Below are 23,213 nucleotides of genomic sequence, written 5' to 3'. Positions count from 1 at the left end.
GTCTAATGTCTGCGTCGCCTGAATTAATTGGAGCACTCGTCCGAACAAGGGGAACCCATTTATCAACGGGATGGCCTTTGATATTGTCACTGGCTGCGTGGGAAGTCCCTCCTTACCAGTTGTTAATCCTTTTAGAGTCATTCCCCCAAAGACCATATGGAAAGCAATTGTCTTTCATTGCAAGGTTGAAAAAGAAAAGGCATCACTGGCGGACCGAATGCCGCGGTAGGCCTTACACCCAACGGCATCTTGTAATAATAATTGTGGAAATGATAATTTGGTGTCTTATTTCAATTGGTAATGTGCCGTATATGTCTTTAGCCATATGCTCCGCTTACTGTCTTTCTAGGTATAAACGTTCTATACTGTGCAATGAGCCCTCTTCTACTAATGGTATGCCGTGTATGATTCTCTTAGCCAAAAATGCAGCCAAAGCTTTCGCTATATAAAGAAACAAGAGTCGCTAGACAGGTTGTTGCTGTTATCCCTCTTTTGCCTACATCATGGTGAGTATTGGAGTATACGTCATATGCCAGGGAAAAGGCGAATAAACGTACTCTTCTTAACCATGACGAGCATTGTAAGCTCTAGTGCTCCTGATTTTGCTACGTATAGTAGCAAAGACGTGTGTCATCGAGTATATCATTATGCAACGCTGTAAAGTGAATATGACAAGAGCCGTGTTTTAGTTTGAGTTTCCGTTGGGTATCTCGATAGGTGTGCCATTGGATGTGGGCTGCTTTTGGTATAGATGGTGTAACTTGATGTACTTGTACACGGAATCGGGTATATCTTCTACTCTTTCTCCGTTTTGTATTTGAGCACGGACTCGTGTTGACTAGATAGTCGCCTTGTTAGCACAATAGAGATGATTACAAGACCAAAAGTGGGAGGTTTCCTACAGATACTTCGTTGATAATTGTTGGAACTACCCAGATCTTGTCGTATTTCTTGAGGGGCTCTATCGCATCCTGGGTCCTGCATTGTGAGGGCCTGAGTGATATTCCAGAGATTAGCCCTTGTTCAGACGAGTTGACACCAGCGAGGGTTTGCTACCTTTCAACAACAAATGCTCCGTAGTAGCCCAGCAGCACGTCAATGTCTGCAGGATCCCATACTTTGGGATCGGCCATTGTAACGGCGAGATCAGCCCCAATGAGCAGCATAACTTGCGCCCTCACGAAGATGCCGTCGTGAGTCTCAATGCCGCCGAGTACATTGTTTACTTCGTGGTCGAAGTGGCGGAGGACATCTACCGTCGGGCTATAGAGGGGCTTGCCTGATTCATCGAGGCGTACAGTCTCCCATGGGTCTATGGTGATGGTGGCCGTTGAGTCTGTATCGACGGCCAGGCTACACACTATGGAGAGCAGTGAGCGAGAGTTCGACTCTCTCTTTTATCTTGTATCTTAAGCCAATTATAGACCTACTTTGAATCCGGTCGTCGGCCGGTGCTAAAGATGCCTTTTGGTACGCATCCGAGCAGGGCGACATGTAATTACCAACGATTTCGAAGCCGGGGTCACTCTGCCTTACATACTTCTCCGCCAATTCAAACATTCGCAAATCTACAGACTCGTTAGGGAGAGTCATCCATCGCAGCGCCCGACTTACGAAGAGTCGTCACAGGCGAGAAGCTTCCGCAGGCGACGAGCACCAGCGGCACCTTGTCAGGCCGTGTCAAGCGACGCTTCAGGTTCTGCGCTGGGAATTTGTATCCGGGCGGTGATGCGATCGGCTCGGGGGGGAGGCATCGGTGCGCCGTTTGACTGCGGGACGGACGCAAAGCTCGACGCCGAGGCCACCATGGTTTGATGGGGCCTTTATTACGGCGGACGGATGGCGTCGCGGAAGGAAAAGAGGAGAGGCGGCCGGGATCGATTTCGAGGATCCGTGATGCTGGCGTTGGCGTGGATTGTCGCGTGGGCAGCAGCAGGAATGGCTTGTCGGATCTAAAGAGGTTGCGACGATGACGAGAGTGGGATATTGGTGATAGATGCCTATCTGGGCGGGCTATTAATAACGCTGAAGCCCCGGAGAGGATGGGGGGAGCCTCCCGCTAAAGACAGCGAGCTAGCCGAAGAGAGCCTGCCTAGGAGGAGTCTGTTTCAGGCGGCTTACCAGCTATTGGGGCCTGCTAGGGCTTGTGGCTGTTTGAAGCCATGTAAGAGAAACAATACTGATGGCAATGAAGATATTTCATGAATAAACCACATCGTGAAATATTGAGAAAACAAATAGTGGCCATTGCTGCATCGCGAAATGTGGCAAAGATGACGTCAGTGTCTCTCAGCCAAAGTCTCACATGTAGCATGAACGTCTGTTAGTCGATCATTGTTTGTGTGACATTGCGGCGTCAGCTGCTTATTTGAATAAACACTGTCTAGCTCTCACGCTGGAAATTTATTGAAAGTAAGAAAGTATAATGAAGAAGAAAAATGATCTGGGTATAGAGAAGGACGATGGCTGCTAACCTGCGGTGATATACTGTGGCAGTGTCCCTTATAGCTGGCGTGGACTATAGAGGCGCAAATCACTGAAGGGAAGAGGATTGATTAGAAAATAACCAACAGATTTATTACTGGAAGCCAATGTTATATAGACTGAGGCAGCCACAGCAAATCCATGCATCATGTTATGGCCTCATGAGCAGTATGTCACTTGGGAGTTGTGTGTCAGTGTTCAGCAGTGTATCATAAATGGCATTGGACTTTGCAGCATCTTGTATCAGAAAAAAAGGTGCTTGGCTACCTACCAAGTATAAACCACGATCGAGTTGTGCGAGAGAATAGAGAGCACCTATATTAATCCAACGTCAGCGTGCAATTTATACTTGCCGCAAAATTTCCTTCCGTGTCTTATCGCATGTAAAGAGCTAGTAATTGTTCCGATATCCGTATAGAATTTCGTAGGTGCTGACACCGTCTTATATACACACATGCAGCCATATATCCGGCGGTCTGTACTTGTCTGGTCCTGCGACAGAATGCGGCGGAGTGGCGGCAAACTGAGCGACGCCATTGGCTAGCTGGACTGTGGGAATCGCAATGATCCAATCAGACATGCGCCTTTGTTCAAGGAAGACCCCTTGCAGGGTCTGAAACAAAATCCAGCCACGGGCTCAAGACTGGGGAGAACTGTCGTGCCACTCCTGCCACTGTACGAAGTACTTCATGCATGGAGGCTGTGTCGTCTTATAAGTGCCAACTGACAGGTATCGAATTGGGGAAAATACATTTTATATACTGTGCAGTCTGTCGCTTTGCTGTCGACCCGAGCCAAGAGTTGGGAGAAGCTTCATGCTTCTCTGATTTCTTCAGCAGCACGCCAAAAGTATCAGCTTTGTTTGGCAGCTCGAACAGGTAAAAGCGCGTGTAACACTACTTGTGCCCGGCATTTAGAGTTACGGAACGCCACCTGCCATTTCATGTACCGAACTACCTCTAGGAACCGTCCCTACCCCTCTATCGATACTCCATCGTACGGCCAACACGCAAACTCGCGGGCTCCATTCTTGACAGCCCTCTACGCCCAAAAGAGTCGTTCTGCTGTTGGCCGCTGTCCAACGACAAACACCTTTGCCGGAATTAGTGTCGCCTCCTTGGCTGTCGCGGGACTGAGCCCTGTAGAGGAGCAGAGGAGCAGAGGAGCTGCCACGAAAAGCCGGGCTCTGCCCGCAACGCTCGACTTTTCGCAGCTCTGCAGTTGCTCGTCTGATTTGACCGAGAGACGGGCTGAGTGAGGGCGCTTGGACTGCGAAAAAGGTGGAAAGATGAGGATCGCGTGCCTTCAGTTTGCGCCGCATGTTGCAGATGTGGAAAACAACCTCAGCAAGGCGGACGAGATCCTGAATCAGGCTGACGCGGAAGACCTGCAAGTCGACCTTTTGGTGCTCCCCGAGCTGGCCTTTACCGGTACGCCCACATCATGCTCTACGATATTTTCCATCTGCTCTGTGGGTTCTGGTTCTTCTAACTTCTACTTGTTCCTATTTTCTAGGCTACAACTTCAAGTCTCTGGCCCATATATCTCCCTATCTCGAAGAATGCAGCACGGGGATTAGCTCGCTCTGGGCTCGAAACACGGCCCTCAAGCATGACTGCACTGTCGTCGTTGGCTACCCCGAAAAGGTAGATCCGGCGCTCAACTGGCCCACGGACCCCCAGTATTACAACTCTGCTATTACTGTCAACGGCGATGGTGAGACGGTGGCCAACTATCGCAAGGTGCACCTCTATTACACCGATGAGACTTGGGCTTTGGAGGGTTCCCATGGCTTTCTTGGACAGCGAATTCCTGGCCTGGGCCAAACTGCCATGGGGATCTGTATGGACCTGAAGTGAGTTGTTTCATAGGACTGAGAGGGCCCCTTCTGTTCTTCTCCACGTATTTTCATGACTAAATTGACTGACGATCCACGCTTTTAGCCCGTATAAATTTGAAGCTCCGTGGAACAAATTTGAATTCGGACAGCACGTTTTGGACAGTGGTGCTCGACTCGTTGTAGTTCCTATGGCGTGGCTCACTAATGACGAGCAGCAGGAATTCTTGAGCACTCTTCAGGATCCCGACACTATGAGTCTACTGTACTGGGTATCACGCCTTGAGCCGCTGATTCGTGCACACTCAAACCAAGAAGTCATTGTCGTTTTCGCCAACCGTTGTGGCACCGAGGGTGAAACGACGTACGTCGGCACCAGTGCTGTGATTGGTATTCAGTCGGGTGAAATCCACGTCTATGGCATTATGGGTCGCGGAGAGACGGGCCTCCTCGTGGTTGATACAGACTCTGAGCCATACGCGAGGTTGGCTTATCAGCCGCTTCAGCCAGTCGTCCGATCGGACAACGACGGCTCGCCCGAATTGGAAGCAAGCTCACACAACAAGACAGCCCAGTTTCATGACTCTCAAGAGCAAGCTTGGGAAAGTCCGGAAAGGCCCAAAGATCGTCTCCCCGACGCTACCCATCAACACGAAGACGACTTACACGCCTGGTATGGGAATGATACGAATAATGTCAACGATCGAAAACATCGTCAATCTTCAAGATATGACGAGGGGCATGATTACTACAAATCACATAAACCACAGGCCAACCGTGTACCGCAAGCATCAAGTCCCAAGCTAAATGTGGAATCTTTACAGTTGGATATCCCGCCCGACCAGTATATGCTCCGAAGATATCTTGAATCAGAATCCCCGGTACCCCATGTGGACACATTCAACTCTTCGATACATTCCGCAATAGCGCCCCCAGAGCCATTTCGAGGGTCACGGAAAGATCAGGACGACTACGTAGCATTTTATCCTGACAATACAGAAGATGACAAACGATTCAGCATGCGATCTGACGTCTCCGTCTGGAACAACCAATCAGGTCGACCTCGTCAAGCTTCCGTCTCGATGGTGGCTCCTTCCGGATTATCGCATGTGGTAACTCATGAGCGAGCGAGGAATATTGAGATTGCGAATAATTCTAGATTTCAAGGCGGCAATAAATCAAGAAGTAAAGCCCATAGCCAGCGGCGATCATCAGACTGGAATAGCCGGCGTGGTAGCGAATATGGACAGCCGATATCGCGACAATCGTCTCATTATCATCTCCAGGAACATTACAATCAGGGTCAGATTGATGAAATGGCACGAAGCTACTCGAGTAGTGCTGTACTGCCGCTCCACCTTTTGGAGTCTCACACAGCATCACAACTTACTCCAGATGAGGTTGGGAGAGGTCGGCGGCGTTCTTCTCATAAGCATCCAAAGGATAGACGGCGAGGATCACGAAGCACACAAATGTCTCAAAAAGAGCCCATCGACCTTTCGCAGTTCACTCTCATCGAGGAATATCCGTCTGCCAGCTGCCCTGTGCATGGAAGCCGTCCTGCATCGGGAAGTAGGCGCCAGACCCATTCGAGGGCTAGGGGTCGGTCAGGAAGTCGCTCGCAGGTTGTACCAGAGGTGCAACCTGCTAGGAAGCCGTCCAACCGGCGCATGTCATCGCAAAATGAGAACCAGAGGGGTGAATACGGCTTGGGCTTATCATATCGACCCACCCACTCGACAAGACCTGAATTAGAGCATTTGACTAGAGAGAGAAAGAGAGATGAGGGGGGAGAGATATGAGAAACATGCTGCTGAACATATTTCCGGCCCAAAGACTCCTACTGCTATGCAGCTGATTCCTGATTTGGAACTACCCGATGGCCTTGAGAAAACGTTTTCTTTGCTCAAATGTGTGGAAAAGGTGCCGGAACGCATTGTGAGACGGCGTGTGAGTTCATTCTGGTAAAGGATTTTACTTTTCTGGCTAGCAGCTGGAATCATTTGCTTTAGTTTGATTGTATTTAGCGAGTATCTTGGCTTTAAGAACGGCCTTTCCATCTAATAGACGAAGAACAGATGATATGGACGTGGTTTTGTAAGTGTTAATGCACGATATGAACCAATATGGCCAAACTAAAAAGAAATGGCGTTAACCCATGTGTTTATTGCTTTGGCTCTTTTCGTCTGATTTTATTCTGGACAGATACATATAGATGGAGTTCTTTCTGGGAGTTTCAGTTCGGCTATCAGTATGTTGCAGTCTTTGCCGGCAGCAAGTACTAGGATAGAAGCTACCTAGGTAGTATTCTTAAATTAAAAGATACGTCTACGATTAATTAACTGCCAGGGGCAATGTGCGTGTTTTAGTGCTTGATGATGATGCAATTGAGATGACGATAGTCACATGTAATCAAGACTCAAATTCAGCGCCTACTCGCGTATAGGGGCCGCTTCCATTCGCACCAAGCCATCACCACCCTGGGGTCTGAGACTCTATGGTTGTATGTAGCTGGCTGTAGTGTCGATGTAGAAGAACATGTATGCACGGAGTAGAGTGATATATGTGACAATTCTTAAGCAGTTACATATTCACATGTACGTAAACACAACTGTCCCCTTTAGTTCTTCGAGCGGCATTTTTTGTAGAGCGGCTAACAGAATGAAGAAGGACAGAGGGCCATTTTCTTCTTCTTCTGTATCATCTCCGCGTATGTGCTCGACCAACATCAATCAAGCGTGATGAAGATGTGATATCCGTGGCATCATAAGGCAGCGCTTGGGGGCGGTTATGGGCATATACTACTGTGTGAAAAAAAAAAAAAAACGTGATGAGGTTTGCAGTGCGCGAGGAGCAAGGGCATTGCTAGTGGATGCATTGCCGAGCATGTCAGTTGCATGTCAATTTATCCACAGAGACAAGGTTTGGATATGAGCCGCGGCGATTTTGTCATATGAGATGTGAGTAAGTACACCTAGAAGGTACTTGTGTGTGTGTGTGTGTGTGAACAGCCACCAACAAGCGGCATTTCCAGGCATCTTGCGCTAATGGCAATATTAACGGCATTAGTACCATCCGGCGATGGAATTATAGAAAAGACGATACCGTACGAGGAGGACTTTTGCACGCAAAATGCATGTTGGTCCAAGACGGACGCAAATGGGCGCAAAATCTTGGCCCCCACAGATGGAGTGCAGGATGAAAAGAGGAGACACAGAGGGTAGCAGCAAGGCTTCCTCCTGCAGCAACGGCAGAAGAGGGAAAGAGCTTTTACCTTTTACACACTTGTACATGAACTGATGCAGTCAAGTGTACCCAAGGATGTGCCTTTTGTGGATGGCGGGGGGATGGTGCGAATCAGATGTTGCTGTTGACAGCACCGTCAGCTTGAGGAACGGATACGAGCGAACGGTGTGATGATGACCAGCACTAGTATCTGGACCAACAGCTCTTGGATGGATCTCGGCCGTGTTTGCGGGCGGGGAGAGCAAATACCTGCAAAGAGAGACAATTTCCTCTCAATTTCCATTACGGAACACAGCAGCCCGAGCAGGTCCAAGCCGACAATAACGGGCAGCGGCCATCCAGAGAGTCGAATTAAGCGCCCAGGTCCCAGCGGGCTGCCAATCGGAGGGCCGCAACGGTGATGCGATGTGAAGTGTGAGCAGGGTTCCCTGCAGAGGCTTGACGCCACGCAGGGGATCCCGCCTCTTAGTGGCGAGATGCGATGTGCCCTTGGCAGCCTGCATTTGCCTGCATTTACCTGCACCGTACGGCATCACAGCCGTTTTGAGGGTGGTGGTGCAGCTGCAACAAGCAAGGGGCTGGGCTTGAAGCTGCCGGACACAGCTCGGCGCGGGCTCGAGGCCTCCCCGAACGAGACGTGATGTGCGGCCTGGCCTAGCCCTGGTGTAGTCTTGGTGCTCGCCATGGACCATGGACCATGGACGGGACGACGCAGATTGGACTGAGCGGTTTGGGTGGAGAATGTGACCAGCACCCAACCAAGAGAGCTGCTGTCCGGATCAGGACCTCCCATGTCCTCTCGTCTGAGAAGCACCTGAGATGCGACTCTGCATCCTCATCACATCTGCCGTCCAACAATCACTCGGCAGACTCGCCGTAGCTTGGCTTCACTGACGGGCGCGTCTCCCAGCGCTGATATATCACTCTCGATCAGCCCTCAATCTGGGGAATGCCCCTCGCATCTTGCTTCGTGAACACTCAGCAGTAAAAGGCGTGGCATGTAGCACGGGCCGGCACTGTGTCTTGCTACAGCTCCTTTGCTCCAATCCCACGCTCGCTATTCCAAACATCCCCAAAGCTCTTTTCCCCCAAGAGACGAATAATGCTACGCCTCCTCACGAGCTTCGCTGCCGTTGGCGCCGTGCTGCCGGCGGCCGAGGCCATCATCGTTGCGCCAAACTCGCCGTGCTCGGTCAACTGCGGCAACGTCCTGGACGCGACGACCCCCGCCGACGTTGTCTGCAAGACGGATGAGTACACCGGCGGCTATGACAATGGAGCCGGCACCGTGTTCCAGGGCTGTGTCCAATGCGAGCTGAACAGCGGGTATGCCACCGACGGCAATTATACCGACAACATGGCGGCACTCTGTATGTATCTCGCCTTCCCAAATCATCTATCTATCTATACAATGTCGTGTCCAAAGTGGTGAGCGAGACTTCTAATGTTCGGTTTACTCGTTAGATAATCTGCGGTATGCCGTATCATACTGCGTCTTCAATGAGCCGAAGCATGATGATTACATCAACAATCCGTGTACCACGAGGTAAGTAGCAGCGACTTGGGCGTGTCATGTATCATGTGTATATGCGGCGACTGACATGTCGAATTATAGCAAGGCCTGTGGCGTCTTCGCCGATGCTATTGCGTACCATAACTTGTCAGCCAAGTATGACGACTTTGGTTACTGCGATATATGGCCCGCGGGCGACACCGTCGACTTCAACGGCTGTATACAGTGCCTCCAAGTGAATGATAAGTACTCGGCAAATTGTGCGATGCCCTCCCGGATACCAAGCCCGACGACGATGCGGATCTTTACTAACATGCCATGTAGTTGTTACTGCTCTCGAGGCTGGATGTCAACAGAAGCCGGCCGCTGGAGATAAACTGGGACTCCAGGGCAACCTCTTTTCAAGCAATGTCGTCAACATCACTACTCCCACACAAACGCCAGAAGTAAACCCAGCCTGGTTCGACCATGGACCTTTGGGTCTGGGTGGAAAAGTTGGCATCGCCGTGGGAGGATTCATTCTCCTACTCATCCTCGCCGGTGCCGCCGTCATCTGCAGAGGGAGGAGACGAAGAAAGGCATTTCTCAAGAAGTTGCAGGTCAATATGCCACCGATGGCTTCCAACCATGGCGGCTGGCCGTCGATGCCTATGAGCCATGACACTGGCGAAACGCCTGTTAGCCAGCGTCCTCTCCGGAACTGGGACGACTCCCCCGTGACCATGAACACCGAGAAGAACTTCCCTCGATACTTTTCGCCATATTCATCTCAATACACCAGTCCCGTCAGTGCGACAGACGTCAATCACATGGCGTGGCCAGAACCAGTTTTGGGCTCTCCTCGCGCGCTGCGGGAGATTGGCCTCGCTCTTGGTTCGGCAGTTGATGTTAACAACACAGCTAATAACGGAGGCAGCGAGCGATGGCCCTTGTCGCCTGAGGATAAGGGCAAGATGAAGGACGAATCATACGAAATGCAGCACGTCGACAGTGCTGGCGGCAGCGGCAGCGTGGCTCCAGACAAGCGCGCTCTCCAAGTTGAAACTCCAATTCTGGGGCATCCCGGCTACGGGAGAAACTCTGATAGCCCGCCCAGGCATTATGATGTGAATGGGCCCTCTGCATAGGGGCCAGGGGTTTATATGACCAAATAATGCTCACGAATTTACGATCATGTCCACGGGTTTTGCGGAGGCGGTTGATGATTCCTTGCTGTTTTATTCTTTTCCCAGTGGTGTTTTGGAGCGATTTATAACACACATGTATATAGTATATACCTCTTTTGTTGATATTGTAGCGCAATGAGCGCAATCTAGGGAGGAAAACCGGACAGATATACGGGAGGGAGGATTGCTGGGGATACCCAAACGCGCCTTGATGGTGCCTGTTTCTTTGAACATGCAAGACCAGTACATTGGACTATGTATGGAATAAATAAGAATAGATAGTTGAATATTTTTTTTCTTGAAAAAATGAGTTGAAAAGCCTGGGTGTTTGTGATAAAATCTACCCAGAATAAGACTGTTGATTCTCAAATCACACTGCCATAGACAAGTCTGTGGTGATGGTGTGGCTGGTGCGTTTTGAGATGTGGCGTGCATATGCACGCCTATCCATATACAGGTTAGCGGTCAATTGGCGCCACACTTTGCATGCAAAGTTTCTGCCCCACAGAGCGAAAGAAAAAAAAAATTGGAAGCTCGAACCGGTGGTAGAACTAGAAAAAAAACCATCACGAGTGCAAGCGCGCCAGTTTCGCCTTCGTCGTTTGAAACCACCAGCCTTTGCACTTTCCAATTTAATCCAGGCTCTCGGATACTCGGACAATCAATTCGGAGAGAGACTGTCAAAATGGTTACCGAAGTCGTGAACAAGAAGAAGGAGCAGGAGCAGGAGCACATCATCAAGCCCCAGGCCACCACTCCTGCCGTCGACACCAGCGAGTGGCCGCTGCTTCTCAAGAACTATGACAACCGTGAGTGAATCATCTTTTCCGGTCTTTTGATCATTGGAGAGGAATTGTAGCGCTCGATTGAGTGCGGAGAAGATGTCAAAGTGACATGGAAGTGAGGAAGAGATGGGATGGGAACAGGACGCAAAATTATGGCATCTGGACTCGAGCCTTGCGCTGACCTCTTTTCTTCTCTCTTCTAGTCCTTGTGCGAACCGGCCACTTCACCCCCATTCCCAATGGATCTGCGCCCTTGAAGCGTGACATCAAGTCCTACATCAGCTCTGGTGTCATCAACCTGGACAAGCCCTCCAACCCTTCCAGTCACGAGGTTGTGTCCTGGGTCAAGCGAATTCTTCGGTTCGTACTCGCCTACAGTCTAATATGAATGGATTGAAAATCCAATTCTCGATGCTGAAATTGTATCATTGAGCTAACAATTGCCATGTGCGGCGCGCAACCATTAGCGTTGAGAAGACCGGCCACAGCGGTACCCTCGACCCCAAGGTCACGGGATGTCTGATTGTCTGTATCGACCGAGCGACTCGACTGGTCAAGTCCCAGCAGGGAGCCGGAAAGGAGTACGTTGCCATCATTCGTCTCCACGACAAGCTGCCTGGTGGCCAGGCCCAATTCGCTCGCGCCCTCGAGACCCTCACCGGTGCCCTGTTCCAGCGCCCGCCTCTGATTTCCGCCGTCAAGCGACAGCTGCGTATCCGAACCATCCACGAGAGCAAGCTGATTGAGTTTGACAATGACCGCCACCTGGGTGTGTTCTGGGTGAGCTGCGAGGCTGGTACCTATATCCGAACCCTGTGTGTGCACCTGGGCCTGCTGCTCGGTGTCGGTGCCCACATGCAGGAGCTCCGACGTGTGCGCAGTGGTGCCATGGACGAGACCAAGCACCTCGTTACCCTGCACGATGTTCTGGATGCCCAGTGGACCATGGACAACACCCGCGATGAGTCCTACCTCCGCAGAGTCATTGCTCCCCTCGAGACTCTGCTCACTGGCTACAAGCGCCTTGTTGTCAAGGACAGCGCTGTCAACGCTGTCTGCTACGGTGCTAAGCTTATGCTGCCCGGTCTCCTGCGTTATGGTATGTAATTGCTTGGCAATGGCTTTCGAAGCTTTTCTCTATCCTTGGAGCACCTGTCGTTAACAAGTTTTTTTTTCTTATAGAGTCTGGTATTGAGCACCACGAAGAGGTTGTCTTGATGACTACCAAGGGCGAGGCTATTGCCATTGGTATCGCTCAGATGTCTACGGTGGAGATGTCTACATGCGACCACGGTGTCGTCGCAAAGGTCAAGCGTTGCATCATGGAGCGTGACCTTTACCCACGACGATGGGGCCTCGGTCCTGTCGCCCAGGAGAAGAAGAAGCTCAAGGCTGATGGCAAGCTTGACAAGTTTGGCCGACCCAACGATGCCACTCCCGCCAAGTGGACCTCTGACTACAAGGATTTCAGCGTGTCAGATGCCTCTGCCGCGGCGGCGGCTGCTGCTCCTGCCACCACTTCGATCCCCGTCCTGCCTTCCACACCCTCCAAGGAGGCTGATACCAAGATGGATGACGCAGAGACCCCTGCTGGTGATGAAGACAAGAAGAAGCGAAAGAAGCACGACGGTGAGACTGCTGAGGAGAAGGCTGAGCGGAAACGACGGAAGGCCGAGAAGAAGGCTGCCAAGGCAGCAAAGAAGGGGGGGCAAAGACGATGAGGACAGCGATTAAAAGTAAAAAGAGTGGGGAAATTAAGACTGAGGATTCTTTTTCAACGTGAAGTGTCCTGGCGTGGGAGTCTTTTTGTCGATATGGAAATGGTCGTGCATTGTACCTTTCTCTTTTTTCTAGTTACCCACCAGTGGCTCTTTGGTAATCGGCGTTTATAGGTATCAATTCAAACATGATTATTCTTACTAAACAAGCTGTGTGTGCTGTCTTGTGTTGCAAAGCGCTCGGGGTGATGCCGCAACGGGGAGTTTGTCCGCCGCGTGGCTCAAGCTGGGCTTGCTTTGTGTTCAATATAAGCAGGTTCCTCTTCCAGCGCGTGTATGAAGCGCTTCCAGGCGGAAAACAGTCGATTGTCGATTGCATCACACCACCGATCTGGCGGTAAGCAATATAGAAGCGGCAAATTATCTGTATCCAACAGTTTTGCTCCCCAGCTATCCACTTGTAGCTCGTGCAGACGGGATAGAGCGAATTTGAGCCGCTCAAGGTGCTTGGGTCTGAGCAATATGCTAGTGAACAATGCCGGATAAACTCACGACTAAAAGCGATAATGCAATAGATAGTTTGGCCTAGTATGAGAATCTACTGATTTACCAACATTCACGAATCGTAACAGATTCAATTGCATCTCTGTGCCTGGCAGTAGTATCAAAACACTGGTCGAATGGGAAGCCTCCGTTGGGCGGCTCACGTGCAGCTGCTAAGCGCCGAACACTTCCCGGGTCCATCATCACACCTTGAAACCTGCATCTGCATCTCCCGCTTTCCTGGTCGTGCCGCTCGCTGCGATTCGCTACGCGCGCACATGCTAAAGAAGCACTAGTTTGCTCGAGGTTCTGCGTCTGGCGCCTCTCATTGGGCCGGAGCGACGACGAGGAACGCCTGTTTGGTGGGCAATCTTGGCCGCAGGCACGAGTGAAGCTTCCCGATGCGATGATGGGATGAAATGAACAGGGATGCAAGGGGCTGGGGGCAGCGATGAATGCCGGGCAAGGGAGGCAAGGAAACAGAGCCTGAGCCCTTTGCATAGCTAGTGCTATGGCGACGGATGATGCCCAAGCGCCCAAGAGCCGGAGAGAGAGCTTACGGATGGATGCGTGATGGAGGTGCTGAGGCGGAAGCGAGGGTGTCTGGGTGCATCGCCATGGGCGGCAAGCCACCGTCTCTGCCGTCATGCTGCAGAGCATCTTTGCCGCCGTCACGATGGTCTCGTCACCGGCGCCTTGGGGTTCAGGAAGCTTTCAACCGCCGTGGACCAGGATATTATGGGCGGCGTCTGCCCCCTTCATCTTGGCTTGAGTGTGATTGTTTCAACCGTTGCTTTTCTTCTCTCGTTATATACTCTCATTACAGCCTTGATTTGCAGATACCTCTGCCATCATCTTTATTTTATTGCCTTCTCTCCTGACTCTCCCATTGATGTTGCGGGCTGACGGCTTCATCTACCCGTGTGGATACTATTAATACCTGAAAAGGGCGACATTGTCTTACCTTTCAATTTACCGTTGAGAAGCAATTGCAATTGTGTATCCGTCTAAAATAAGGAGTCTTGGCAATTTTTGTTTAAATTTTTTTTTTTTTTTTTAAATTCATTCGCTACTCTTCTGCTGGATCACTCTCTTGACAGCGTTTACTCTTTTGCAACACGCACTCGACTCTTTCTTTACCAGCATCTGGTCCGAGTCCTATCGTTCATTCCAACATACCGGCGCTATTTATATAAGACACGATGGGTTACATATCAATTCGTCGTGGAGCTCTTTCTCTATTCATCGTTGCTCCGGCATTGACGCAAGCCCTGAGAGTCTCGCCAAATTCACCATGCACAAGCGTCTGCACCGATTCCAACTTCTCACAATCGGACCCAACCTTCTTCGATGAACAATGGAAAGACATTGTCTGCACCGACACAGCCTTCGATGGTACGCCACAGGGGAAAAAGCTGGAGAGCTGCTTCACGTGCCTACAGAATAGCACTTACACCCATGGCAGCGAGAGTGACCAGGATTGGTTCCTCTGTTAGTTCCCAACTTCGCCAAATCTCTGTCCAATAGCCGTGGCTTACATGTAATATAGATAACCTACGGTACTCTGCCAGCTACTGCATGTTTGGCTATCCCAACAGCACTGGTTTCGACTCGGGCCCTTGTACGACGACCGTGGGGTGTGGAAGCCTCTCTGATGCCCTTGAGCTAAGCATCAAGAACCCAACGAGCTTGACCCCTTATGATTATTGCGATGTCAATGGGGGTGCCATCACCAGCAATCAAGTTCAAGGATGCCTACAGTGCATCCAGGCGGATGGAGAGCACGAATATATGTCCAACTGTACGTGGTATAAGTCCATCTCTCTACTATACATTACTAACCTAGACTTCTAGTCCTTCTTGCCTTACAAGGGGCTTGCCAGGTGAAGCCTACTTCAGATTCCGTCTTGGTTCTGAACAAGCCACTCTTTGGGAATGATACCGTCCAAGTTGTTAGTTCGTCATCATCTTCCGACAACAAAGGGCCTACAATTTCCACCTCGACAATCGTGGGCATCGTCGTTGGTGGTGTCGTTCTATTGGCCTTGATTGCAGGCTTCACGTTTGTATGCATTCGCAAACGCAGAAATCGTGCCAAGGAGCAAGACCGCGCCTCTGGCTATTCTTTCCGCTGCCAGACCAGAGTGACTCCCGTCACCCCCAGATTTCCAGAAAGCGCTCAGACCGATGACAACTTCCATGGCAACGAGAAGGCGCATGTCATGGTTAGCAATGGTATTCCCATCGGTGCAAATGTGTATCCTCAGGCCCAATATCCCTGGAATAGCCAGAGCTCATTAAACGTCACCATTAGCCGACAGGACAGCGCGATCATGCGGCCCAGCGTCATAACTAGCCTGCCACCACCTCCTTCGGCGCACATCTCTCCTCGGCTTTCTTCGCCGGATGATTACTCGACTCCAGCTTCTGCTGTTTCCACTCGGTCCAGTGCTCCTCTACTTGCCACTCCGCAGCGGGGGTATTCTCCTTCACCTCACTTGGCCCAGTCTAGCTGGTCACTCAGCCCAAGACCAAACCGCCTCGATAAGAGGTGGGAAGATGAAAATCAAGGATTCGGTAATGCTCTTGGGCTTGTTAGCAAGAAGAAGAACCAGACGAACGCGGTGAGCCCTGTCCAGAGCGAGGTTATTCAGACATCTTTCCCGCCACCACCTACGAGGTAAATCGGGAGCTGTTGAACGGTCATTTATTTAGCGACATCTATCAAAGTTTTGTTTGTACTGCTTTTTCTTCTTTTCTTTTTTTTTTGTACAATAGGTCGGTCTAATGGGAAGGGAAACGGCGGTGCATGTATGGGAGGGTTTGGGTCTGTATTAGTGATATCCACAACGAGTTATGAAAAGAATGTTTCAAGGTTACTATCATTTAATCGCAATGATTTCATCGTGAATAGCCAAGCAAGCATTTGCTTTAAAAAAATCCAATATATATAAACGCTAAGCCACAAAATCTGCCGACATATCAATCCATGCCATGTGATGCCATTGTCGTTCCGACCCTCTGACCCGCAATGCTGTAAACAATTCCAAAAATACCAAGATGAATAAACACGCTTGCCGTATATCCCTACTACCCCAGCCGAGGAGAGAATAAAAGCAAAAGTATGAAATCGGCTCCTTCGCACCAATGTGCATAAACAAAAATAGGGGGGCGTCTTACTATACATATCCCAAGGGGAAAAGGCACAAAAACGCAAAGTGACTATAAAAAGCTTCACCAAGACAGTGATGTTGATCTCAGCCAAACTCGACTGCAACGGTAGGAACAAGAGAAGAGTCCCCAGCTCCCATATGACAGATCCACCTTCGTGGGTATCAATCTGACAATTGCCGATGATGTGTTTCGCGCACACACACACACACGCTTCTCTCATCTCTCCTCCACACACACAGAAAATATAAAACTCAATGTCCAAAAAAGAAAAGCAAGAAAAAGAACTTGAGCAAGACTGAAAAAAACACTTGCGAAGCTCAAAATAGGAAAACCAAAAGTCGCTTTTTTGTTTGTTAGAGAAAGCTGAAATGAAAAGATGCCTTTATTACCATAATGTGAAGAAAAAAATGTTTGTTTCAAAACTTTGTGAATTTGTGACTCCAAACAATAACCCAAAAACAAATCTGTGATTGCCCTCTTTTCCTTTTCTCAATGTCGGAAGAATTTGGTGTTTTTATACCTTCTTCTTGTTTTTTTTTCCCTTTCATATGCCGCTTTCGTCCATTGGCGTCCCCCCTCTGCTCATTATTTCACTTTGTAACCTCCCGTTTTGTGATTTGAACCACGTCGTGCCCTCCTCCATCTCTTGGCGCATTGCTCTAAGTTCTTGTAATAGAATATCGGCATCACTCATGACGCGTTTGTGCGGGTCTGCATCCACGATGCTCTCTTTGGCTATCTCGTCGTCAATCTCCATAGACCGTTTTCTTTTATGGTTCATGGTAAGCGAGTTATCCGAGAAGTTACGGTCACCGAGAGATTTGAAGGCCAGAGGACTTTGCGGCCGCACAGACGCCGCGCTGGTGATTGATGCTCGTCGGATTAACGAACTTGCCCTGCTGCTCGTATCCTTCTTGAAACCGCGACGGATTTCATCTGCCATGGACTCTGGTAAAGCAGTCCCATCAGGCATCTGCACAATACCCATGGCTTTCAACCGCCAGCGCTCAGATACTTTGCTGGTCCGTGATTTCTCTGGCGGAGAGCTATCGCCTGATATAGAAGGTAGGGTACGTTGAAATCGACCCGGCCTTTCCCCCATAAGCTTCTCGCGCAAAGCTCGTGTTTTTGAACCGCCTTCGATGCTCATCGCTGACCCAGCAACTGACCCAGAACGAGACCGCATCCCTTGGCTCCCATTCATTGATGGAGTAGGCGATAACCGTCTATATTCGTTGCGGAAAATCGCTGAAACGGCTCTTCGTTCGTTGGTGACGCCAGATAAGACACCAGATGCGAGGAGCGCTTCTTCTGCTTTCCTCTTGTTTCGTTGGTTATTCCGTATTATAGCTGCTAGCTCATCTGGGCGATTAAGAGCGGCCAACTCGGCTTTTTGAGTAGCGATTCGTTGAGCAGTTTCCTGCTCTTCTCTGATCTGCGCCGCTCTTTGAGCTTCGCGAAATGCTCGGAATTGCTCGCGTCCGCTCCGGCGAAGTTGCCTTAGACGTTTCTCGCGGGCATTCTTCTTCCACCGATAGAAATATTTCAAGGAAATGTTGTATATCCGGAATCTCTTAGCTTCCGCATTATCTCGCTCCTCTTTCTCTCTTCGCAACCTTTCTTCCTCATCTCTTTGAAACTTGTCAAAGACATCCCGAACGATGCTTTCTACCATGAAAGCCTCGAACTCATTCATCAGCCCCTTATCTCCATTCACAAACCACTTCGTCAAGTCGCCCAGCGGATCTCGTGGAGGGCTCGCGGGTGCCGGAGTAGGGGCAGGAGGGAAGGTAGGCTTAGAGAATAAAGCGGGAGGCGTGGAAGTAGGGGTAGTGCTGAGAGCATTGTCTCCGAAGCGAGTTGTCGTTGGGGATTTAAATGCAGGGAAGCCGGCTGAAGATGGCTGCGAAGTGCCTGGCTGTAACTGGGCGGGCGGCTCAACAGCCTTCTTGTTCTCTGAATTTAAAAAAAGAACCAGAAAATGGTGAGCTCAATACCCCTCCTACGGCCGCTTGATTGCCAAGAAGATTTGGTGGTGAAATGCTTGAACCCCCACTTGTCTGAGGAAACGACAGTGGCGTAGAGTTGATTATTGACTTGGGCGGCTCTTGCGCAGTTAATGAAGGCTTTACGTTTGTATCGGAGGGCAATATGCTGCTGCTGCTCGTCCCTGTTGAAGCAGAGAAAGCTGGGAATCCTGACACACTTGTAGATATCGCCGGTTTGTTCGGACTTGACGGAGCAAGCGCCGGCGTTGGAGAATCAAATAGGCTGGGTTTTGGTTGGCTTGAAGATCCCTGTGCAATATCTGTAGCTGTAGGGAACATAGATAATTTGCTTCCTTCCGATGACTGGACGCTGGAAGCAAAGGGCCCTGACAAGGCAGGCTTTGACTCCCCAAGCGAGCCGAATGATATCTTTGGCGTAGTGGTAATCCCATTCGGAGCCGTAGGTAAAACGGATGAAAAGAAACTAGATGACTGAATTTGCGGTTGAGGTGATGGTTTATTCTGAGAGTCCTGAAAACTCGTAGAAGGTGCTGTTGTCGCTTGTGAAAATGGATTCACAGCCGTACTTCCTCCAAATGGTGGTGTGGGTGCCGCAGGTTTCTCTAACGCATTGATTGGCGTGATAGCGGGCGCAAAAGGATTAGTCGTCGCAGGTGTGTTATTAGTAGAGAAGGGAGGTGGAACAGAGCTCGAAGTCGAATGATTGCCGAATGGTGTCGAAATCGATGAAAAGGGGCTCGCAAAAGGAGCAGGTTTTTGCCCTCCAAGTGCTCCGAATACACTGGGAGTTTGTTCTGAAGCTAAACCTGGATTAGTGAATTGAACTAATAAAACAAGACGTGCAAAGGCTGCTGATGTTGGTGTATCGGGCAAGGAAAGAAATCTCTACCTTGGGATGCGGTGGCCAAGTTGGTGCCAGGACCACATGCAATCTGGTTGAAGGCAGGGAAAGCCGTTGAAGGTTGCGTTGCCGTCGTCTGAGGCTGGGCCGGTGCTGAATCTTGTACGAAAAGAGACCCTTCATTCTGTAAGAAGCTGCCAGGACCCAAATGTGAGGATGCAGTTGAGTCCTCGTGGATTGTTGTGTGGATAACATCCGGTAGTGGCCGACTTCCTCTCTTCTTTTCCACAAGATTTTGCGAGAATTGATGGGTTAGTCGGGGGTGTAATAGCGGTTCTCTATTATTCAAGACCAGACGCTGTTGCGCAACATCCATAGGGGCCTGTGGATCTGGGACCACGTCGATGCCATGGAGTTTCGCAAAGTCAATAGCTTGTTCAACCGTGTCGAATCGTAGAAACTTGTTCAAAGAAGCAGCTGTCAAATCGTTTGATGGATCCTTGGGCCTGGCTAGTGCTCGCTTTACGGCACGCAAAATCGATCGGCGAAGTTGGGGAAAATGGCACTCGGCAAAGCATGCCATGGTATATGATACACTAGGATCCTCCACGATTCGGAAGAATGAATGGAAAGCGTTGCTCGCAGCCAAGGATGGACCTGCTCTTAACGGTCCATGAAAGTCATCAGTGTTTTGCAAGGCCTCGACAAGTGATACTGCGGTCCTGATGTCATCCGAATCTCTCCAGAATTGCGGCTTCCACTGTCGTTGCAGCATCTCGATGGTATTTGAATCATGGGCATGGAAGAGGAGATAAAACGCGCGGAATTCGGCCTCGTTTTCGCATGTAATCCCCTGGGCATTGCAATCGTCGTAGAGATCCCGGAGTGAAAGCAAAGCTTTGCCGAGCTGCTCGAGTTCCTGTTGCTCCACAAAGTCTTCACCAGCTTTTCCCGGCTGCGACAACAGATGGAGGGCTGTGACGTGGAATCTAGCAATATTCTCCAGCACATAGGTCTGGGTTCTCAAGTCGTCGGCTGTGGGCGATGAGAAGAAGGTGAAATCTCGTCGAATAGCTCGTGTTCGGTCCCATAAAAAGCCGTGCAAAGTCGGTAAGTTGTCGTCGTCTTGAAGCAAGTCGTCGATCAAGTAATCCATTGTTCGTCGCAGGGCGGCGGTAGAGCGAACATCCATAGGAAGAGGAGCTTCCTGTCCGGCGGCTGAACGCGCCAGCTTCTTCACCATCCTACTTGTCTTTGCAAATCCCGTCCTTGTATCCTTTTCATGCTGTGGAACGTCGGCCTCGGTGACTCGTGTGATCTTTTCATATTCGGGGCACATGTCTTCACAGATTCCTCGAAAATCGATAGCATTCTGGAGCGTTCTTCTTTTATCGGGATCGTCGATCAGGGCGGCTTTCGTTAGAGACGCGCGCACTTTCTGGCGATACTCCTCGTACTTGTCCCTAAACTTGGCCATCTCAGCCTTGTTTGTGGGGTCCCCCGGCTGGGACGGCCAAGACGGAGGGCTGATGCCATCTTTTCGGAGTCGATCGTATACTTTCTTTGCGAATGGGTCGGCGGTGCGCATTGATGCAGCCTCGGGCGATTCGTCGACAGAGCTTGCACTAGAAGACGAACTCGGACGTGACGTGTTGTCTTCCTCAGCACTCGTGGTAGGCTGCGCACGGTTGCTGCGATGGTTTGTTTTCGGCGGCCGCAGCCCCTTTGCATCACTGCGCGGCTTCTTGGTGTTCTTGAGATCGGCCGCCTTGTCTGCGTTTTCGCCCCGTTTCTTCCATTGCTTTCCGCTGTCGCTCAGGCTCCCATCTTTGCCTTTGAACGGGTTGTTGTGCTTCGATTTCCTCTCGGTATCGCTATCCGTGGCAAATCCAGGCTTTCGTTTGTTGTTCTTCAATGCATTAGAGCCGCCTGCACCATCAGGGCCAAATGATGCTCCTTCGCCGGTCTGCCGAGGAGCAAAAGGATTGAAAGCCTGCGACGAGCCTTGCGTCTTCTGGCTGAATGGGGAAAACATTTGGCTCGATGATGCAACGGACGTCGCATTCATCTACGTGATGATTTGCGCATGGAGGAAGAGGTTTTTGTTGAGAGTCGCTTTACTGAAGGTATAGTGAGAAGTGCCGTGGCGCAGGATATTTGGCTGATGCGCGATGCCAAAGCTGGCCCGGTACCTTGAAGTGAGCTTCGCGGTAAGTTGAAAGTGAGCGTCACGTGATGCGAGCTGCCCAACAGCAGCTTTAGCTGTGCATTTGCTTCAAGACAATAGGCAAAGTGTCTGAATAGCAACTGTATTTTATTTGGGTATCTGAACTAATCGTGAACCAGAAGAGAGATTTTATTTTGCGGTCATAAAAAAAAATAAACTATTGAATTCGCTAGCCGTTGATTTTGATCATCTTTGATTGCGCCGTCCTCTTGCCCATCTAACCCATTCTCACAAAGCTACCTATCATGATTTAACGCGGCCCCGAATACGCGCAGGCCCCAATTCTCGTCTAATCTCTTCAAGCTGCTCCAATCCTGTCTGTGGCCTTGTTTTCTTTGATGTCCGCTTTCCGGGCCTTGTGTAGGAGCCCAGGAAGTCATCCAGGATGCCATCGAAATCTGATCGCATGGGGCCTGTCACGCTAGAGGCTGTTGAAACTTCTGATACGGAACCCATGTCATCAAACTCTTCATGGTAGCGCTCCTCCAACTTCTCGAACCTCTCGTCGAGGATCGAAAGCTGCTCTGTCCGTACGAGTGATGAAGATGTCATGGAGTAGGCTGAGGGATTCGTCAGAGCACCCTTTCTTCTCTTGGTTCTGCCTCCATTGGTAGTCGTAGTCCACATGGACTCAACTCCGGATCGTGACGGAGCTGTTGGCCCACGTGGGCCCTTTTGGTCTTTCTTGAACTGTTTGAAGTCCTCCATCCAGTCATTTGCAGGGCCTTCCTCTGGTTGCTCTGGCTGTACCTTTACGAGTTCTGGTACTTGATCTTTGTATTCCTTGGAAGGCTTTGCCGTAGCATCTGACTCCCATCCATCGTCATCCTCCTCATCCAAAAATCCAAAATCGTCATCATCAAGCTCCTCTCCGTCCTTTGACAGCTGGTTGAATACCTCTTCGTCGTCATCTACATACGCATCATCCTCCAGGGCTTCCAGAACTTCTCGTAGTCGGGGATCCATATCAGGGTTAAATCCAGCGATGACATCGGGTACATCCTGCTGGGCCTGGTAGGTTAACCTCGTAAGGTTCTTGGAAGGCAGAATCTCTTCGTCCAGAAGGTCGTCTGACTTTTGCTCAAGGTCCATTTTCCGCAGAGCGTCTTCCAATGACTGCTTCTGCTTGCCCTTGCCCTTATTTCCAGTGGCATCCGACTCAACAAAGACAACATTTCCGCCGCCGCTGTTGAGATCTCGCAAGTGCTGCATGTAATCATATTCCGAGTCGTCAAAGTATACGCCATAGTTTGCGGCTTCACCTTCGTTGGCGCGGATATGCTCCGCATCTGATCCCAGCTCGGAGGCCAAGTCATCCAAGTGCTTCACTTTCGATCCAGACTTGGACTGAACTGGGTTCAGCACCATGGATGGCGCATTCTCGTCGTGAATGAGCGGATCATTCTGCGGGCGGTGGACGAGCGTAAAGTGCTGCGCCGTCTTCTTATTACTAAAACAAATTGTCAGCAGCGCTCTCAAAGATACAAGGCAGTAGGGCGACCATACATCCACTTTCCCTTGGGCATTTTGGCGATTTTTGCGATTGCGATGAATCAGATGAGCATGGACAGTAACTTTTCCTCGACAGCGCTCAAGAAATTTCTTGGTAGCGCCAGTACAGTTCCCTTTTTGATAGTACTGTGTGACTTTGAGCGCATAGTGTGATGAAT

General features: G+C 50.3%; 10 protein-coding genes across 10 annotated transcripts; 4 read left to right on the top strand and 6 right to left on the bottom strand.

Annotated features, from left to right (window-relative positions):
- Window positions 1-685: 685 nt before the first annotated feature.
- On the bottom strand, window positions 686-1,560 carry TrAtP1_011219 (uncharacterized protein; the record flags this gene model as incomplete). Its single annotated transcript, XM_014093366.2, has 4 exons — window positions 686-838; window positions 903-993; window positions 1,057-1,360; window positions 1,431-1,560. The coding sequence occupies 4 exons, from the start codon at window positions 1,558-1,560 to the stop codon at window positions 686-688; spliced, it is 678 nt and encodes a 225-aa protein (XP_013948841.2).
- A 1,075-nt stretch (window positions 1,561-2,635) lies between these two features.
- TrAtP1_011218 (uncharacterized protein) lies at window positions 2,636-3,064 on the bottom strand (the record flags this gene model as incomplete). Its single annotated transcript, XM_066115021.1, has 3 exons — window positions 2,636-2,660; window positions 2,756-2,799; window positions 2,939-3,064. The coding sequence occupies 3 exons, from the start codon at window positions 3,062-3,064 to the stop codon at window positions 2,636-2,638; spliced, it is 195 nt and encodes a 64-aa protein (XP_065971118.1).
- A 200-nt stretch (window positions 3,065-3,264) lies between these two features.
- TrAtP1_011217 (uncharacterized protein) lies at window positions 3,265-6,591 on the top strand. Its single transcript, XM_014093178.2, has 3 exons — window positions 3,265-3,914; window positions 4,000-4,339; window positions 4,428-6,591. Exons 1-3 carry the CDS (start codon window positions 3,773-3,775, stop codon window positions 6,121-6,123), a joined length of 2,178 nt encoding a protein of 725 aa, XP_013948653.2. The 5' UTR covers window positions 3,265-3,772; the 3' UTR covers window positions 6,124-6,591.
- Window positions 6,592-7,860: 1,269 nt separating this feature from the next.
- Window positions 7,861-10,547, top strand: TrAtP1_011215 (uncharacterized protein). The gene is made up of 4 exons (XM_014093365.2): window positions 7,861-8,937; window positions 9,032-9,113; window positions 9,183-9,340; window positions 9,405-10,547. The coding sequence occupies exons 1-4, from the start codon at window positions 8,670-8,672 to the stop codon at window positions 10,205-10,207; spliced, it is 1,311 nt and encodes a 436-aa protein (XP_013948840.1). The 5' UTR covers window positions 7,861-8,669; the 3' UTR covers window positions 10,208-10,547.
- TrAtP1_011216 (uncharacterized protein) lies at window positions 8,100-8,360 on the bottom strand (the record flags this gene model as incomplete). Its single annotated transcript, XM_066115020.1, has 1 exon — window positions 8,100-8,360. The coding sequence occupies one exon, from the start codon at window positions 8,358-8,360 to the stop codon at window positions 8,100-8,102; it is 261 nt and encodes an 86-aa protein (XP_065971117.1).
- Window positions 10,548-10,736: 189 nt separating the features above from the next.
- TrAtP1_011214 (uncharacterized protein) lies at window positions 10,737-12,952 on the top strand. The gene is made up of 4 exons (XM_014093364.2): window positions 10,737-11,055; window positions 11,235-11,391; window positions 11,499-12,130; window positions 12,214-12,952. Exons 1-4 carry the CDS (start codon window positions 10,932-10,934, stop codon window positions 12,750-12,752), a joined length of 1,452 nt encoding a protein of 483 aa, XP_013948839.2. The 5' UTR covers window positions 10,737-10,931; the 3' UTR covers window positions 12,753-12,952.
- Window positions 12,953-13,380: 428 nt separating this feature from the next.
- Window positions 13,381-16,176, top strand: TrAtP1_011213 (uncharacterized protein). Its single transcript, XM_066115019.1, has 3 exons — window positions 13,381-14,783; window positions 14,842-15,093; window positions 15,147-16,176. The coding sequence occupies exons 1-3, from the start codon at window positions 14,495-14,497 to the stop codon at window positions 15,974-15,976; spliced, it is 1,371 nt and encodes a 456-aa protein (XP_065971116.1). The 5' UTR covers window positions 13,381-14,494; the 3' UTR covers window positions 15,977-16,176.
- An 834-nt stretch (window positions 16,177-17,010) lies between these two features.
- On the bottom strand, window positions 17,011-18,162 carry TrAtP1_011212 (uncharacterized protein; the record flags this gene model as incomplete). The annotated part of the gene is made up of 1 exon (XM_066115018.1): window positions 17,011-18,162. The coding sequence occupies one exon, from the start codon at window positions 18,160-18,162 to the stop codon at window positions 17,011-17,013; it is 1,152 nt and encodes a 383-aa protein (XP_065971115.1).
- Window positions 18,163-18,403: 241 nt separating this feature from the next.
- Window positions 18,404-21,384, bottom strand: TrAtP1_011211 (uncharacterized protein; the record flags this gene model as incomplete). Its single annotated transcript, XM_066115017.1, has 2 exons — window positions 18,404-19,275; window positions 19,365-21,384. The coding sequence occupies 2 exons, from the start codon at window positions 21,382-21,384 to the stop codon at window positions 18,404-18,406; spliced, it is 2,892 nt and encodes a 963-aa protein (XP_065971114.1).
- A 271-nt stretch (window positions 21,385-21,655) lies between these two features.
- Window positions 21,656-23,124, bottom strand: TrAtP1_011210 (uncharacterized protein). The gene is made up of 2 exons (XM_014093361.2): window positions 23,050-23,124; window positions 21,656-22,993 (listed from the first exon to the last, which is right to left on the bottom strand). The coding sequence occupies exons 1-2, from the start codon at window positions 23,067-23,069 to the stop codon at window positions 21,787-21,789; spliced, it is 1,227 nt and encodes a 408-aa protein (XP_013948836.1). The 5' UTR covers window positions 23,070-23,124; the 3' UTR covers window positions 21,656-21,786.
- Window positions 23,125-23,213: the final 89 nt, after the last annotated feature.

This window comes from Trichoderma atroviride, chromosome 6, assembly GCF_020647795.1.
Source record: "Trichoderma atroviride chromosome 6, complete sequence".
NCBI classification, from domain to species: domain Eukaryota; kingdom Fungi; phylum Ascomycota; class Sordariomycetes; order Hypocreales; family Hypocreaceae; genus Trichoderma; species Trichoderma atroviride.
The sequence above is the reverse complement of the archived record's forward strand: the minus strand, read 5'-3'. Positions and strand labels throughout refer to the sequence as shown.

Excerpts from the sequence above, each read along its gene's own strand:
- TrAtP1_011217 (XM_014093178.2), top strand. The coding sequence starts at position 3,773 with ATGAGGATCGCGTGCCTTCAGTTTGCGCCGCATGTTGCAGATGTGGAA. Across the intron at positions 3,915-3,999 it reads CCCCGAGCTGGCCTTTACCG|GCTACAACTTCAAGTCTCTG; the intron begins GTACGCCCACAT and ends CCTATTTTCTAG. Across the intron at positions 4,340-4,427 it reads GGGATCTGTATGGACCTGAA|CCCGTATAAATTTGAAGCTC; the intron begins GTGAGTTGTTTC and ends CCACGCTTTTAG.
- TrAtP1_011210 (XM_014093361.2), bottom strand. The coding sequence starts at position 23,069 with ATGCCCAAGGGAAAGTGGAT. Across the intron at positions 22,994-23,049 it reads ATGCCCAAGGGAAAGTGGAT|TAATAAGAAGACGGCGCAGC; the intron begins GTATGGTCGCCC and ends AATTTGTTTTAG.
- TrAtP1_011213 (XM_066115019.1), top strand. The coding sequence starts at position 14,495 with ATGGGTTACATATCAATTCGTCGTGGAGCTCTTTCTCTATTCATCGTT. Across the intron at positions 14,784-14,841 it reads TGACCAGGATTGGTTCCTCT|ATAACCTACGGTACTCTGCC; the intron begins GTTAGTTCCCAA and ends CATGTAATATAG. Across the intron at positions 15,094-15,146 it reads GCACGAATATATGTCCAACT|TCCTTCTTGCCTTACAAGGG; the intron begins GTACGTGGTATA and ends CTAGACTTCTAG.
- TrAtP1_011214 (XM_014093364.2), top strand. The coding sequence starts at position 10,932 with ATGGTTACCGAAGTCGTGAACAAGAAGAAGGAGCAGGAGCAGGAGCAC. Across the intron at positions 11,056-11,234 it reads TCTCAAGAACTATGACAACC|TCCTTGTGCGAACCGGCCAC; the intron begins GTGAGTGAATCA and ends TCTCTCTTCTAG. Across the intron at positions 12,131-12,213 it reads GCCCGGTCTCCTGCGTTATG|AGTCTGGTATTGAGCACCAC; the intron begins GTATGTAATTGC and ends TTTTTCTTATAG.
- TrAtP1_011215 (XM_014093365.2), top strand. The coding sequence starts at position 8,670 with ATGCTACGCCTCCTCACGAGCTTCGCTGCCGTTGGCGCCGTGCTGCCG. Across the intron at positions 8,938-9,031 it reads CGACAACATGGCGGCACTCT|ATAATCTGCGGTATGCCGTA; the intron begins GTATGTATCTCG and ends TTTACTCGTTAG. Across the intron at positions 9,114-9,182 it reads AACAATCCGTGTACCACGAG|CAAGGCCTGTGGCGTCTTCG; the intron begins GTAAGTAGCAGC and ends GTCGAATTATAG.